This window comes from Scatophagus argus, chromosome 5 (assembly GCF_020382885.2).
Source record: "Scatophagus argus isolate fScaArg1 chromosome 5, fScaArg1.pri, whole genome shotgun sequence".
In the NCBI taxonomy this organism is placed as follows: domain Eukaryota; kingdom Metazoa; phylum Chordata; class Actinopteri; family Scatophagidae; genus Scatophagus; species Scatophagus argus.
Window position 1 is genome coordinate 21,315,079 of NC_058497.1, and position 15,679 is coordinate 21,330,757.

The following is a 15,679-nucleotide window of genomic DNA, read 5'->3' on the forward strand; positions in this document are numbered from 1 at the left end:
AGTCAGCATAGGAAAATCAATACTCCTCAAATTGAAACAGTATAGGGTCGTATTGATCCGCCGTGCTAAATCAAAATGAGGAGGCTTTGATACATCTCTCCGAGACAGCTCCCTGCCCAGTAATGACACACTATCAATTTTAGCTTTGCACTGATAAATCAAGTTGAAAATTGGATGTCAGAGTTTCTTCCAGGGAGAGAGTGATTTTCCCTGCCCTCTGGTCCCCTCTGCTGTTGACCTCTGAACCCTGCCAGTGGATTATAAAGTTCAGGCTCGTCTGAAGTGAAAGTAGATGTCAAGGCAAGGCTGATGAATTCATTGAAAAATAATGTCCACCACTTTTGCAGCACGGGACTACCTTACTGTGATGGTATTATTAAGTCTCCCTCGTTGTGTGGTTCTTTCACATTGCTGAAGTGTAAAATAAGCAACAACTGTTTGCCTCACGCACCTCAAAAGCCTGGAATTTGTCAAACTATTTAAAATACAAAGCTTGAGTTACACAGTGACAGGCATACATGCTTTTAAAGTGCATTTTATTGCATTATTAAAAATAATGAAAAGTATCCTTTTAATGTTTATGTATCACAGAAGCTTTTTATACTGTATACAGATTTTCATTGGTGTTTTCACCATTTACAGTACATTTTGTGCAGGAGATGTAGCCTCATGCAGACTACGTACTACTGACATTTAAATATTCACCATGTGAACTTCTCTTGTGTCATTCTCTAGCATTCATTGGTCAGGGCCCTCCTCCTCAGGGTGCTAATTGTTTTGACACAACCACCCTAACAGAAATGTAAAATGGGGCTGAAGGAGACAAACCTCCCATTGTTCCCATGCGGGCGTCCGTGTTCACATCAGTAGCATCAGTGACAGCTGATGGAGGAGCCTCCACTGGTCCCCACAACGGACCTTAACCTTACCTGACTAGTCTATTGATTGTCAACATTTCTTCTGTATAATTACTTTTTGTAGCAGAGGAGAGAAAGGAAAATGGTGGCTTATATTGATCTGTGGCGAGGCAGTGAAACAGCCGTTTCCCTTGACTAACAGTGAGTTTCATCTCTCACACTTGATGAATGGTAACAATCTGCCTGTGGATAATAACTTTGTGATGGAAGGAGCCTTTTTACTCACGATGTGCCCAGAGTGTTTGGTCTCGCCGTAAAGGGTTATCAATTCTAATAGAGGTCTACAAGCGGGGGAGGGGGGGCACCTTTCCAGGACCGTACAGCCTCAGAGGGTTCGAGGTGTCATGACCCCTCTGGGGCTGAAAAGCAAGGCCAAGGTCTCTGGTTGAGCCTGACAGTATAAACAAAAATCAGCCTGACAGTGTTAGATATATAATTCAAGTATATTCTTTTCAACGTCCAGAATAACCAAATGTGTATCATCGTCTTCATTTTATGTGTGAATTCCTGTGATCAATTTAATGTAGTTTCTTTACATTAAAGTCCATTAATACTCTCTTTAATTTTTCAGTCTGCTATTGAAAAAAATTCAGCTTTATAAATCAGCTTGGAAATAATAATGTTTTATAATTCTTTGCGTAATTAGATTTTATTTAAACCGTGATGCTCCTTTGTTCTTGCATGCTGGTATTCTCTCAGCTTGCATTTGTTCTTGACCCACACCAGGATTTATTCCCCTGGGACACTCTTAACCTTGCACACTGTGCTAATTATCTTTGGAAAGAGGCCCATTCACACAATCATCAATTTCATTGGGTGTTGAAATTGAGCTGGGCATCGCCTGACCGTGCCCCATTTCCAATGAAAGATGGCGATCCACAAAGCTGGCGATCCTGGGGAGTTCACCTACAGTACAGTATGGCTCCTCATCCCTCGTCCCACTGCGCATGTCTGTCTTCATTACACCAGATGACCTGGAGTTAATCTTGTTGCTGCTGTGTTGTTTCCCTTTAGTCTTTGTCCAATACCCATTCCTCAGCGTGCCTATTCTCTATCTCTCAATCTACAAAAGAAAAGTCATATCCAATAACTGGAAGCATTTGGATCTTAGCTTGATATTCTCACGACTGCAACAGTGTTGAGTGTAGTGATGATAAGAAATGGCCAAATTAAAGAGATGAAAGTCTTGTGTACCATTTGCAGCCCTCTGGTATAATCTGATCATGATGTTGGCCATACAGTCACTTAATTCTCAGCATTCAACAGACGCATGATCAAACTCGATGTGTTTTTATAGTTAAGATGTTTTGGGTTTTTTTTTTTTTTTGTCTTGGTTTATAGGTTACTTTGAAAGCAGTGGGCTGAGACTCGCTCATCACCATATGGCTTCCAGTCATCACTTTTTAAATCACAGTGTATTTTTCAACGGTACCCTTGTTGCACTATGTTAAGCACTGTGGCCCCAAAATGAATGCACTGTTTAACAAACAACATTTTAGCATTTCCTTGCTTCGGTTTTTTGGTGTGCCGGCTGCCTGATGTTTTTCCTGATCCGTGGAATCTGCATCATTAGACAGTCACATATGTGGTTGTCATTTTGATGGGTGTGATTAAGTAATGTTATTTGGTCAAATTAGAAATTGTTCCTTACATTTCTGCACTCGGTGTGGTTCTGGTATGTCCCATGTAGTTCTGTTTGGACAGGTACATGCTTGGGAGGTTATGTCTTTTGAGTATTTTATTTTCTAACCAACTTTTTATTTCACTTTTTAAAGATTTTTTAATGTCAGTGACACTTGCAACTCAAACTAATTCCTCATGGACTTTCTAAGTCAGGCTCAGACTGTGTAAGAACAACTGAAATCTAGAGAAAAGACCACTTGTCCTCAGAGTTACGCTAAAATCTGACGTGTGTTCAGCGTCCCAGTGTGTGTATGATAGAAACCAGTCACTGTGCCTTTGAATGGAATTGTCACTGATTACTGGCATTTATTATAATTACCCCCTACTCATGTCACCAATGGAAGCTTTTAAAGGAGTATAATGGTGTTTTATTGAATCAGCATGTCCCTGTCCTTCCTCTCGACCGCCTCACACAAATCTCCTCTGAGCATAAATAGAATATAAAGGAAATCTTCTTAACCATGAGATCCTCATCTGTCTGCAATCCAGCTGTGTACATGTTTTAGTGAGGCACTGGTTTAAGTGACTGGAAAATTGTGAAGGTAATTATTACTTCCGACAGTAAATGAGTGCTACATCTTTAATTCAACACTTTTATGTTTATTGTATGCGATTTTAGCGAGTTGTGTAGTGTTTGTTTTCTTCTCCTTGCTGATTTGACACACAATGCTGGCCTCACACAAGCACCTTTAACTTGTTGACAGCAATGGTTTTTCCTTTGCACTGGCTCAAGTTTATCCTTTTACTTGAGTGCCAATATTATTATTCAAATATTGAGACAATATCTGTTGCCCTAATATAGCAGTACCCTCTAGTCTAATATGAGTCCACGTCAGCTATCAAAAACACGTCTTTTCTAGAATGATATTGCAGTTTCCTATAAAACTGTTATCAGTCCTTTTATTTTTATTTTCCTCCCCATCTTATTTTGAATTATGCCTGTCAGCTTTCCCTTTCCTTTTACAAACAGAACACATTCCCCATAGACCCAAGTCTTAGATCTGGCAACTCAAACACCTCTGCACTGGCTCCTTGAGGAGCGGTGTGCTTTAAATACCTATTTGAGAGAGAAGAGAGTAGACGATAGTCCTCCTATACATTTATCCTGCTGCACTTAGCAAGTCTGAAAGCATCCATAAATAATGGTGCTCCTGTTTTCTGTAGGTTATCAGTGCTGGAAAATTAGCTTTTAAAATGCGGTTTGAAATCCATTTGGGTGATTGATGGGCGACGGGACTAATAAATTTGGCCAGTTTCTAGGAGGCGGGCTCCCTGCCATTCTTTATGGTTGTCATGAAGCCAGACACATTTGATGTGGAAAATAAGGAGGTCTTGAGCCAACTCAGCTTAATAAAGAAGGATATTTGATGTACAATTTGTTGTTACACAGACAATACAGGCAACCAGCTAAATGTGGTTCTGTGTAGTAAGATTGCTTGTAATCAGAATTACAGCCCAAATTACATTTAATTACAGTTACATTGTCTAGGATTACTAGGACTACATTTTTGAATGCATCTTTAAAATATGGCAATTTATTCAGCTTTTTTTAATGAATACAAAATAAGTTACCCCTCACAGCTGCCAGTTTTGCTAACGGTAATTTACCTGATAGTTGCTTTTGTTTATAGCGATGATGTTGGACTTTTTATTGCTTTTTTTTTTTTTTTACATTGAAAATGGAAGATGAACACATTTGAGTTTGGGCTTCTCTCACATTACAAGAGAAAAGTCCCCCTTGTGTATTCAGAATAATATTTGTGTGCCTCTTTTGTGGCTGCATCCATTTTTGTAGTACAAGCTGCAATATTTTTGATTTTTAAGTAATCCAGTATTCGTTTTCGGTCTAATGGATTAAATCTGAATACTAACTTGTATTCAGTAACTGACTGTATTTCAAAACAATCTGACCGAACCCTGGTTAAATGGCACAAATGTGCTTACCAAGCACAATTTCATTCTTTGGTTTAGAGTCCCAAAGAGGAGCGAGTATGGCATTGATTTTGACAAAACACTGGAAGTCTTGCTCAATCCTTTCATCCTACCATGTTTTGAAGAGAAGGCTGAGCTGTTTGGTGGCTCGGTGCCACCTCAGAGATCCCTTGTGTGAGAGCTCAGTAGCTCCCAGCTGTAGATCTCCATCAGGAGTGCAGTCCTCCTGAGAACTGTTTGGACCACCCTCAGAGAGGAGGTCCCTTCACAGCACTTTGGCACAGTCCAAATCCGGTTTAGCAGTGCCTGCATAGTGTGGAATATCAGGTCCTGCAGCAGAATACCACATTCAAAGTGAAACCATCTGCACAGGACAAAACAAGGGGAAGAAGAATCAAAATGTTATTATTCAGCTCATTAATTAGTCATTGTGACTTGAGGGTTTCATTCGCTGTCCTTTTGGTTGTTGTTAAAGATAAATAACGATATGCTGGCTTAAAATAAAGTTGTACTGAAAAGAGCAACTTCAAAATGGATAAAATTCAGTTAATACTCTTATAAGAGAATCTTCAAAGTGGCGGATTTATCCCCCACTGGCATCTGCTGTCTATTTACACTCAGAATTAGGGGACATAATCTTCCACAGTAATCGCCCAGTTGCCTGCAGTGGATTTACATTTTTCACACTGTGTAATCTTGCATTTACAATATCATTTACGTGGGTTTCTCCTTTCAGCCCACTGACATCTTTCTTTTCCTCAGTTAGGCTTTGAGGCAGATTGACAAGGGACAAGCTCAAGGCGGTCGGTCTTGCTTTGCATACAGTGGCTCATGATACTTTGTGCATACAATGAGTGTATTCTTGCACACACACACACACTCAATTTTGATTGATACTTAACTGAAACTGAGCTCTTGTTGCTGTCAGAGCACAGCTAAGTCTCCTGAGCTCCTTGATTTCTGACATTTGTAGATATTATATTCATGGAGCAAGCAGGCTGTATTTTGAGATGTGATCCCCTGTAACACTTTAATCTGTTTAGACTGCTTCAATACTGTGGCAGGGAAGGGGGCAGGAAGCGTACAATGCAATAGACGGCTGCCTGCCAAGGTCTTACCGTATCCTTCACACACTGAAAAATCTCTGCTTGGATTTGGACACACAGTACAAGATCCAAGGTTTTATTTAGAGCTTTGGGTGGCTGTTTAAGGTGTTTTACTTATTTTGTTTTATAATATGGAGGTAAAAACAACATTTTAGTACGAAGAATTCTGGAGCATGTATTTTGCAGCATGTTTGTGTAATGCACATGAGAGCGTTCGCTATGACCCACGCGTACTGTAGCTGCAGAAGTTCAACAAAATAAAACAGTGATGCCATATTTCTGCACATTTGACTGAAAATTAAATAAAAATGAACATCTTGCCAGGCTGATGTAATCACCTCTTACCTTACTGTCAACTTCACACCAATTACTTGAATCACTGCTATTTTTTCATGTGTTACTCTTCCTCGTTAAAGGTAGATTAAAGCTGCATTTCCCTCTAAAGGAAACACAAAGGCTTTGAAACAGCTCCAGCTAGTGCACAGTTGGAATAAGCAGCACTTAGTAACCTAATGCTAGTCCTGGTGCTTAATGGTTTGCATTAGCCACAAGCAATAAAATTATCCCAGGTCCTCACTAATGTTGGAATAATCATTTACAAAGATGGTTACCACATGCTGGAACTGTTTTCTTCTTTTTCTCTTTTTTTTACAGCCCTAATTCACTGTTATTAATAATGAATAAAAATGCAATTTTCTGTCGGGTTGCTCCAGGGCTCTGAGAATCATTTCAATGAATATTTCAGCACATTATTTTAATCATGGCTCCACATATGCAGGGAGGGGGCTTGTTTTATAGGCTCATGCCTCAACCGCCCCAAGACCCCGATCATTAAACCCCACGCTGTCTGCGCTGAGGTTCCTACCTTTGATTTACAAGACTTGTTAAAAAACATTGTAAAAAAAGGAGGCAAGCTGTGCCATTTATACTTGTAATTCGATGCTGTATTTGTTAATGGGAGTGCCTGTGATTTATGAGTGCAGCGGCTGCTGCTGCTCCCTGCTGTTCTGATGCTATAGGTTTTAGCAGAGCTAAGATATCTGGGCCTCTGCAGAGCATGCCACTCGTCAGCCTAATAAATCTGCTATCTGTGGCCTGATTTTTCTCCTCAAGATGTTTTCCCCTGATAAGGAAGGGTGCTGTAATCAGACCATCACTGAGGGGTGTGTACTCCATCTAACCTAGTCTTCTTGTCTCTCGCTCTCATAGTCAACTGCACGACTTCTGGCGTCTGGACTACTGGGAAGATGATCTGCGGCGGAGGCGGAGATTTGTCAGAAACCCTTTTGGCTCCACCCACTTAGAAGCCACATGCAAGTCGCTGCAGGAGTATGGTGAGTTTATCCTTTCTTTGTGGAATCAGAGTATTTTTTGAAAACCATCAGAATTAGATTTCTGAAAATTCAAGGACATTATTACCCCATATTAAATGTAAAATATCAATGTTGCCTTTAAAGCATCATAGAAAAAGCATTAAAAAGCCATTAAAGTTAACCCACTTGTCCATATAGTTTAACGTATTGCTTAGGAGCAGTTTTGTGGCATTTTTATAGACAACCTATTTATGAGTACTGTGAATTGAACATGACACATCAAGTTTATTGCAAGTTTTTATTTCCATCACAACACATATTCAAGAACAAATTGGATCCCCTTCTTTATTGTTTCTTCTCTTTGCTCGAAACTTTTCTTATTGACCCAGGCAATCTTGAAGTGTTGCCCACCACCTTGTGTCAATTTTGCCTTATGTCATGCAACACCGCCTTTTAAAGGAAAGCAGCTCAGTACTATTAAACACCCTTGGCCCTTCTCTCCCTCTGGTAATTGAATAGCAGAGTGTGTGTATTAAAGGCACAAGGGTGAATGTATTGATTCTAAAATTAATGGAGTAAGCTCCTTTTTTGACTTCATAGAAAATAGAAAACAGGCAATGCATGATGGGTAGCCTTTTTAAAACAACCATGGACTTACAGCAACATGGGCATAGTGATCAAAATGTTCACTGATCTCTGACTCTGACTCGTGTTGAGCTACTGAAGCTGACCGTTGGCTGGGTTCATAATGTCATCTGGCTGCTTTCAAGTCCAACTCTGCCATGACTGCTGCGTGGAGATCGTGGCAGCTCTGTAGATAAACACATGCCAGCTGTCGCTTCAGCTGCAGGTGGTCCATATACTCACATGCAATAACTGCACCGTCTGCTTTAAAGTTTGTAGTGGTTCTATTATTTAGTCGTAAGATAATTTTGTGGGCTTTTGGTGATGTGTTGATTCTGTGATGGAGAGGATTCAAGTTAAAAAAATGTTACAACTGTAGCACACTACAACTGTTTCAAAAACCTTAATGAACGTTAAGATCTTCTCTAACATCTGCAAGGAGACACAGTCCAACATAAATATAGTGTCGCAAACCATATCGTGGAAAAACTGTGACTGTCCTTTGCATCTTCTGGGAAGCACCAAGCTGCCAAGTTGTCAGAGCCGCTTTCCAAGCCCAGAGAGACCACAAGTGTTGAAATCTCAAAAGATTTTCACTGAAACATTCCTCTAAGGTGGTGCAACAAAGGCTAACTGCCACAATAGGAATTATTTTTTAGGATTGTAAATAAAAAAAGATTTGTGGACAAATCTCTTCAGTGGAAATAACTTCAATGGCTGTATAAAAGCTGGTGAGGGTTTTTTCCTGAAGGCATGGCCTCACTGTTCCGTTGCTCAATTTGCTACTTGTGTGTATCATCTCCTTTCGTGACTTATGTGACAGCTGTCCTCAAGACAATGCCGCAAACACACATCATGCTATTTCGTCCATCAGATCACTAGAATGTGCTATTGAGCTATCTGTTTTGTTTCTGTTGTTTGACATTAATGCCTATTTGAGTGAAGAGTTGTTGAAGTCCCGCTGGCATGTGGTGGTTTTAATGAGTGGAATAATGTATAAACTTGTCAAGTGAAGGGGATCGCCTGCGGTCGGATGGCCTTCTTGCTCTCCTCGAGAGGTGAGCTGCACTCTCAGGCTTTTTCTAGCAGGCTTTGATGTGGCTGCACAACGGAGGGCAGGTTTTGTTGTGAGTTAAAATGAGAAGCATCTTCTGTTCTTTTGCAGAGCTTCAATAGATTTCCTTAGCTGTGACGGTTGACAGTTTTTGTTTTAAATGTACTGTGACAGCTTGTGGTTTTTGGTTTTTTTTTTTTATGAATATTCACTTTTAATTAGCATGATATTAAAGATAGGACCCGCCTTTGCAGATAACCCTGGAGCAGAGGCTCAGTGTCATAACTACCAGATTTGGTTTCCTAGATTTGACAGGGTCTTCACAGAACTTTTTACTGGGATGTTGGCTACATAGGCACCAGAGTAGAAAAATAAAGAGGTTTCTTTGATTTAGCCCTTGAGAGTCATTTTTAAAGCTTTAAAATCTGGGAGAACTTGGAGAACCAGTAGGTTGTCCAAATTGAATACATAGTTTTGACAGCAAAATATGACAATATTCGCTCAGCCACCATCTCAAGTTTGAAGAGGGCAGACTTGCACTGTAAACGTCAATCTTACATGCCCACGCGGGGAAAATGAAAGTGAGCAGGAGAGTTTATTTTTCACACGAACATTTCAGTGAGTGAGTGGCCTGCATCGTTTTTGACAGCATAGACGAGTCTCTCAATTCTCTTTGTTTTCTCTTCGGAAGAAATGAAATATTTTTCGCCACTTAAGAAGTGGGATTAGTTACATTTGTTGTGTGGATTTTGAGGAGTTTACTTGTCAAATTATTTTGAGCATTTATGGCTTCTTTGAAAGCTGTTATTGGTATTTTTGGACCAAAGTTGCAAATAGAAAAAAATATTTTTTAAACCCACATGTTAAAATTTGACCTTGTTCACTGCTTACCACAGTATTATGATATGCCAAGCTGACAGAAACTCTGGATTATCCTTTGCAAAAAAAAAAATAAAATAAAAAATTGCACACTTCCTAAAATTCTTTGAAAGTGCAAACGTTCAGGGGAAAGTTTTTTAAACATCATGCCCATATATTGGCAAAACCTGAGCATTAGTGTAACCTTTGTAATCACTTTTGTGCAATGTGTGTGTGTGTGTGTGCAAGTGTCTTCATTCATGAACATGCGTGATGGAAGGTTAAGCTCTTGCCTTAAACTCTGCCTCGTTGTCTATTAGCAGCATTGACAGCTTAGCCAGCACATTCTGTCTCTGCCCTCTCAGCCTGTAATAACCTGCCCTGTTACAGCCAGCCACGGCCCAGTATCAGAGTATATTGTTAGGTGATTGGAATTGGGCAAGCATGAAATGGAAGTCACGTTAATATTGATCCAAGTGTTTAACGGGGTGTTTTACCTCCGGGTGTCCTTGCTGTCTCATTTCAGGTGAGCAGCCTCTCTCGGAGCTGATTGCCCCGGGCGGAGATCTTTATAGCTCTTTACTGCAGCAGAGGCACCAGCCTCGTGATGTGATATTAACCCTCTCCAGCTTTACGATCGAAGATATTAAACCGTGACAAAAGACATTAAGGCATTTGCTAATATGCAAATCCATTTTAAATGCAGCCTTTCAGTAAATACATGATTTGTTCAGAAAGGGTTGTGTGGAGTGTCTAACGTCCCAGATGTGGGTATTATTAGACTCTGCTGTTAATGTTTTGATCGAGAGAAGATGAGGTTGTTTGTAAGCTCTGGCAGCACAGTAGACACGCACTGCACACCCCAGGATATTAAATAAAGACCCCCCCCTCCCAAGAGGAAGCGTCTGCACCGTATAAACTCCCCTACATCAAAGTTGTGTTTACTTTAACAGTCTCAAAACACATTCTCTGCAAAACGGATGGCTTGCATCACAGGAAGTATGAAGCTGTCATTTGTTCCCCCTCATTTCATCTTTCAGTCCAGAGTAAATAAAAGTGAAAAGACAGAGGGCAGAATTGCATCGCCCCAGCGGTAATGCAATCCCACGGACTGGACTTTTTCTCTCCATGTGGAATGTGGAGCCCGTGGAGAGGGTGCGTAGGAGTGCAGGATCTGAAACAGATAGAGTCTGGGAAGCGGAAGAGATATATTTAAAACATTCTATAGAGCTCACGGTATTCGGATAGTTGAATGAATGACTGCATGTACATTACGTTATTAGACAGTGTAGTAAATAAGCTATGGAATCGAGGCTCGTACTAATGCGTGTTATCTACAGAGATCTGACAGAATGAGACATAAAACAGAATATCTGCCAAAGCTCCGGAGACAAAGCTCTCCTTCCAAGTCTCCGTTTAGAAAGAGGTAGAGATAACTGTTTGTCTTAAGCTGTGTCCCAAATGTTGCCTGTCATGTCAATTAAAAAACATTCAGCGATTTCTTTTCAAGAATGTCTGACCTTTTCCAGCATTTTCCAGATCTTGCTTTGCTGATCAAACCACTTCATGAAAACTTCTCAAAAAGAGCAACCTGGAGTATGTTGCACTTTATTTATAGTTGCGTATATAGAATTACCCAAAGTATTTGTGAAATGAGCTTTTTTTTTTCTCCTTTGGCTCCTGAAGAGTAATACTGATGTACATTTGTTGAACCTTAAGTGAAACATGATGTTGTGGATTTCTTTTTGAGGAGTGTCAGTGAAGTGTTTGAGCCAGGGTGTATAATACATAGGAGACTTTGAAAACCTTGTGCTTGCAGGTTCTGCGAGCGTATAAAAATGAGAGGTCACTGCCACAAAACTCCAGCCATACAGTATATTAAACATGGAGTCTCGCCAACAGTAACGTAGCTGATTCAACAGCCTTTTAAAAGCCTTTCATCTCTTATCTATTCTATACAATAAAACTACTGAACACTGAACACATTTCCAAAGTGGGAGTCCATATCTGAGACTGTAAAGTTTATTTGAATTGACCTTTAGCTTGTTCACACAAGGACACACTTGCTTAATTTCACTGCCTCAGTGAATTATTCTTGTCTGTTTGTCTGTAACAAATTATTTCCTAGTCAGCTGGGATAGGCTCACCCCCCACCCGCCACGACCCTGATGGATAAGCGGTACAGAAAATGAATGAATGAATGAATGGTAAAAACATGACAAGATAAAAGTTATCACCACAAAATTCAACCCTCTGCTTCTTCTATACTGATATTTTGTTGGGGTACACTCATTGTGTTACATCCTTACTCCAAATCCTGTTTTGATAGGATACACGTTGCATTAAAGGAGAAAAGATGGCCTGTCATAGTGTCAAAATAAAAACCTACTTTTGGTTTCGTGTCAATAACTTTAAGATCTGTCTGACTTCAGGATGAAACTTGATTTTTAAGTTATTTTGTTCTCATGTCAAGATCTTCAGGTCATCTCATACAGAACAGTACAGAAGAATTGTACTGTTGTTAAACAACAGTATGTTTAACATTTTTAGCCAGTTTTTAAGAAAATTATGCCACAATAGGTAGATACCTCAACAGGAACTCCGTGTTGAACAGCAGTGATGAGGGCTCAGGGACCTTCCTTCATTGGTCACAGCTGGCAGATCTTCATCACCCCCCCCCCCCCCCACCCACCCAATGAGGTCACAAAAGCTCTGCAATGCACTTTACTGAAATTAGTGCTCTGTGAAGCAGTTTCGACTCAGTGATTGAACAAGAGGACCCGGGAGACTGGTGATCAGTGGCTTCTCCTGGCACTTTTCCTGACGGGCTTGAGAGTAAACATGAAATGAAACGGCTGTTGAGAAGTCAATGGCAGTGGCTTTTGCCAGCTTGGTTTGTTAGTTGATGCAGAGAAGCTACACAGTGGCGTGGTTTTTGTTTTCCTTTATTTAATATTGATTTATTAAGTGAATATTGTTTCAAAATGCCCACTTAATGAGATTTGATGGAAAGATTTGACTCAGTCTGCAGCTTCTCCAAGCGAAAGCAAACATCTACTTTTTTATTTCTTGGTGATTTTTTATCTTACTAATATTTTTATTTTTAATTTGGTGTGTAATAACACTAAACTAACACAGTATTCTCAATTATCAATTCAGCTGAACAAAGAATGTGTAAATCCTTCAGTGACTGCATAAGTACATCTACCCTTGCCCGAACTTGACTTGTCTCCTGCTCTTTTACACTTTAGGTCATTCAGTCGGAGTTATGTCAGATTTCCAAAGGGTCATTCTCTTTGCTTTGCGATTTAGTGGTCAAGGGTGAGCACATGAAAACGTTTCTAATGAGTCCTTTTCGACATCACTGCGCAGCAGATCCCATAATAGTGACAAATGGCGACCCTTTTACCAGCCGCACTTTTAATACAAGAATGTCTGTGAGTCAACGGGCTATCGCTCATGAGTCGTCACTTTTCATGTCAGCACATTTCCTCTTTGTGTTTTAAAACTCACTTTCTTGTTATTTATAACCATATTACTTTTTTTCTATGAGAACAGAATTGCCTTGTGGGTAGAGCTAAACCATTACCCTGCACAGTTGCCCCCACACACACATACATAAGAATTTACATTGGTCATTTGCGTGTAGAAATCAGCGTGGTTTATTTGGTCTGCCAATGGGAACATCAGCCCGTCTGCTGAGCTTTCTCTCATTTACTTTGAGCATAATGATGGTTTACAGAATTACAGTTTTAAGTTTCACTCGTTCAGCTTTGATCTCTGACCGCTGGCTGGCTTTTGCCTTTAACATTACACAGAATTCATTTCCGAAATGCAGACTTCTTCCCTCGCTCTGATGAAAGCTCTCCAGATATGAGACAGAGCAGGAAGCAGGCTTTTTTCTCAGTAGCAGTGTTGACAACAGTCAAATGTGACCTCTTCAAGACAAGGTACACGTTCCTCAGGGGAGGGAGAGGCGAATTAAGAACTGTGCTGAAAAGAAACATGTCAGACGGGTGTCAGCCACCTCCCATTTCTTGATATGTGTGCTTCCTTCACACACGCAAGGTTTTCCTCTACACTGGACTTCAGACAAATTCACATGGACTGAGCAGCTGTGTGGCAGGCACATGTTGGAGATGCGCTGATTTAAGCTGATAAATGTGCTGTGAGACCTCTTTGTTTTGCAGGATGTATGAACACATATTGTTGAATGAGTGTGCTCCACCATAGCCATATGATGAAATCGTGGTGTAAGCAGCCTCCTAATTGTGCTGTCTGTTCAGTCTCACTCTTGTCAAGTCTCCAAAAGCGGCAAATGATATCTCTAATCGACTACGAGCTCGAGATGTATCCCCCGACTCAGCTGTTGGTCTTTCAAGATACAGATAGTGTTTCATTGTTGACCTTGTCTAAAAATAAAAGCTGAGACACCTCTGATGTTCAGCGATGCGAAATGTATTCAGTGAACGATTGCGTACTCTGACATTCTTTCATATGCTGTGGCAAGTACATTACTGAGCATCTCATATCAGGTTCACCCTGCATATGTTGTGTATGTCGTGCAGAGATTCTCCACAGTTTACTTCTTTTTATATATTTCACCAGATGTGGTGCGTGTTAATAGCCTATGAAATCAGATTCCTTTATTTGAACTTGCACAAACTCGATTAGGATAAACCTGTTAATCTGGTTATCAGAAATGTGGTTATCACACCTGGTTTGGTGTAAATCAGCGAGATTTGAATGTGTCATGCAACTTTTGCTTCACATACAGTACGTAATAATTTCTTTTTCATAATTCATTTTCATAATGTGAATACATTTCCATTTTTGTAACACTTCTAATTCTTTGGTACTTGTAATGTGAGACTATAAGAGAAATAGAATACAGTCTGATATTTATGTCCATATAAGCTTGCTGATGTGCACTGATTTGAACTTTAGAGGTCAGAGGGCAATATTTAATAGTTTCTCTTCCTCATATTTCTTTTGACAGGAACGGAGGAGGACGAGGTTTTCAAGTCTAAGAAGGTCTTCCGCAGCCAAACTGTGGCCAGCCAGAACCCCGAGACAGAGCTGATGCTGGAGGGAGACGATGATGCCGTCAGCCTGTTGCAGGAGAAGGAGATGGACAACCTGGGTGGTAAGTCAGCACACCAGCACCTCCATTAACCCCAAGTCATCTACTCTGAGGGAGCATCAGCGCTTGTCTTTTATCTGTCTATTTACTATTAGCTGACATAGTTGCAGTGAACATGAGAAATATCGGTGCATCAAATGAGGCTATTGGATCAATGTCGTGGATGTTAATGCTAATTGTGCCGCACTGGCAGCTTTGAGATGTTTGGTATTATTTAGTATTCAAAATCTATTTATCTAATGTATTTCCAGTTTGGGTTTACAGGTTGTTTTCTGCACCTTCAGTGTTGTTCCATGGTCAGTGACTTTGTCTTCTAATCTGGCTTTGCTTAAGTTTGACAGCTACATATTGTTTTGGTCTGATAAGTGTTCTTCTCTGTTTTGTTTTGGATCTCGTCAGCAAGGTTCCTTCCTCGAATGTTTATCTCAAGAGGCAAGTCTTCTAAAGTTAAACTAACACCGGAAAGATGATCAGTCCAGATATGTCACAACTCACATTTAGCTTTTCTCAACCAATCAGTGATTTAAGTTGATATGACCCACCGCTTGCTAATGCTTAACTTGCTCTGATGCTAACAGTGCATTGTTATGTAATAGAAATTCTGCTGATCTATGGCTAGTATATCTGTCATTACCACTTAATAAGGCCATAGTAAAGTGTCACATATTGTAATCAAGTCTGAGCTAAGACAACCGTAAACATAACTCGTACTAGAAAATATCTTGATAATAATGATTAAACTTCATTAAAATCTAGTGAGTGTGAGTGAGTGAATGCAGCATGCAACATTTTGTTACTCACAATCAAAAGCCTGCATAATAATAAAACACACAACACATCTCCATGCACACTGTAACATAATCAGTTGACAAATTCTTGTATAGAGATAGTTTTAGTTTTGTCAAGTTCTGTATACATTTATTTCCCCATATTTTTACACTAATTATCTGTCTTCATTTCAGATGAATAAAATGTGCTGTAAAATGTATTTTAACTGAACCAGGCCAAGAAAATTAGGTACAATGTGTATTTACCATGTGGATGTGAGC

At 40.0% G+C, this 15,679-nt stretch overlaps 1 protein-coding gene across 2 annotated transcripts in view; it reads left to right on the forward strand.

The window, feature by feature from the left end:
• nbeab (neurobeachin b) overlaps window positions 1-15,679 on the forward strand; it is a 178,071-nt gene that overhangs the window by 101,413 nt on the left and 60,979 nt on the right. For both annotated transcript variants that reach the window (XM_046389619.1, XM_046389617.1), the window contains 2 exons: window positions 6,848-6,972; window positions 14,487-14,633. In XM_046389619.1, the coding sequence (XP_046245575.1) occupies window positions 6,848-6,972; window positions 14,487-14,633 (272 nt within the window). The remainder of the gene's footprint in view (window positions 1-6,847; window positions 6,973-14,486; window positions 14,634-15,679) is intronic.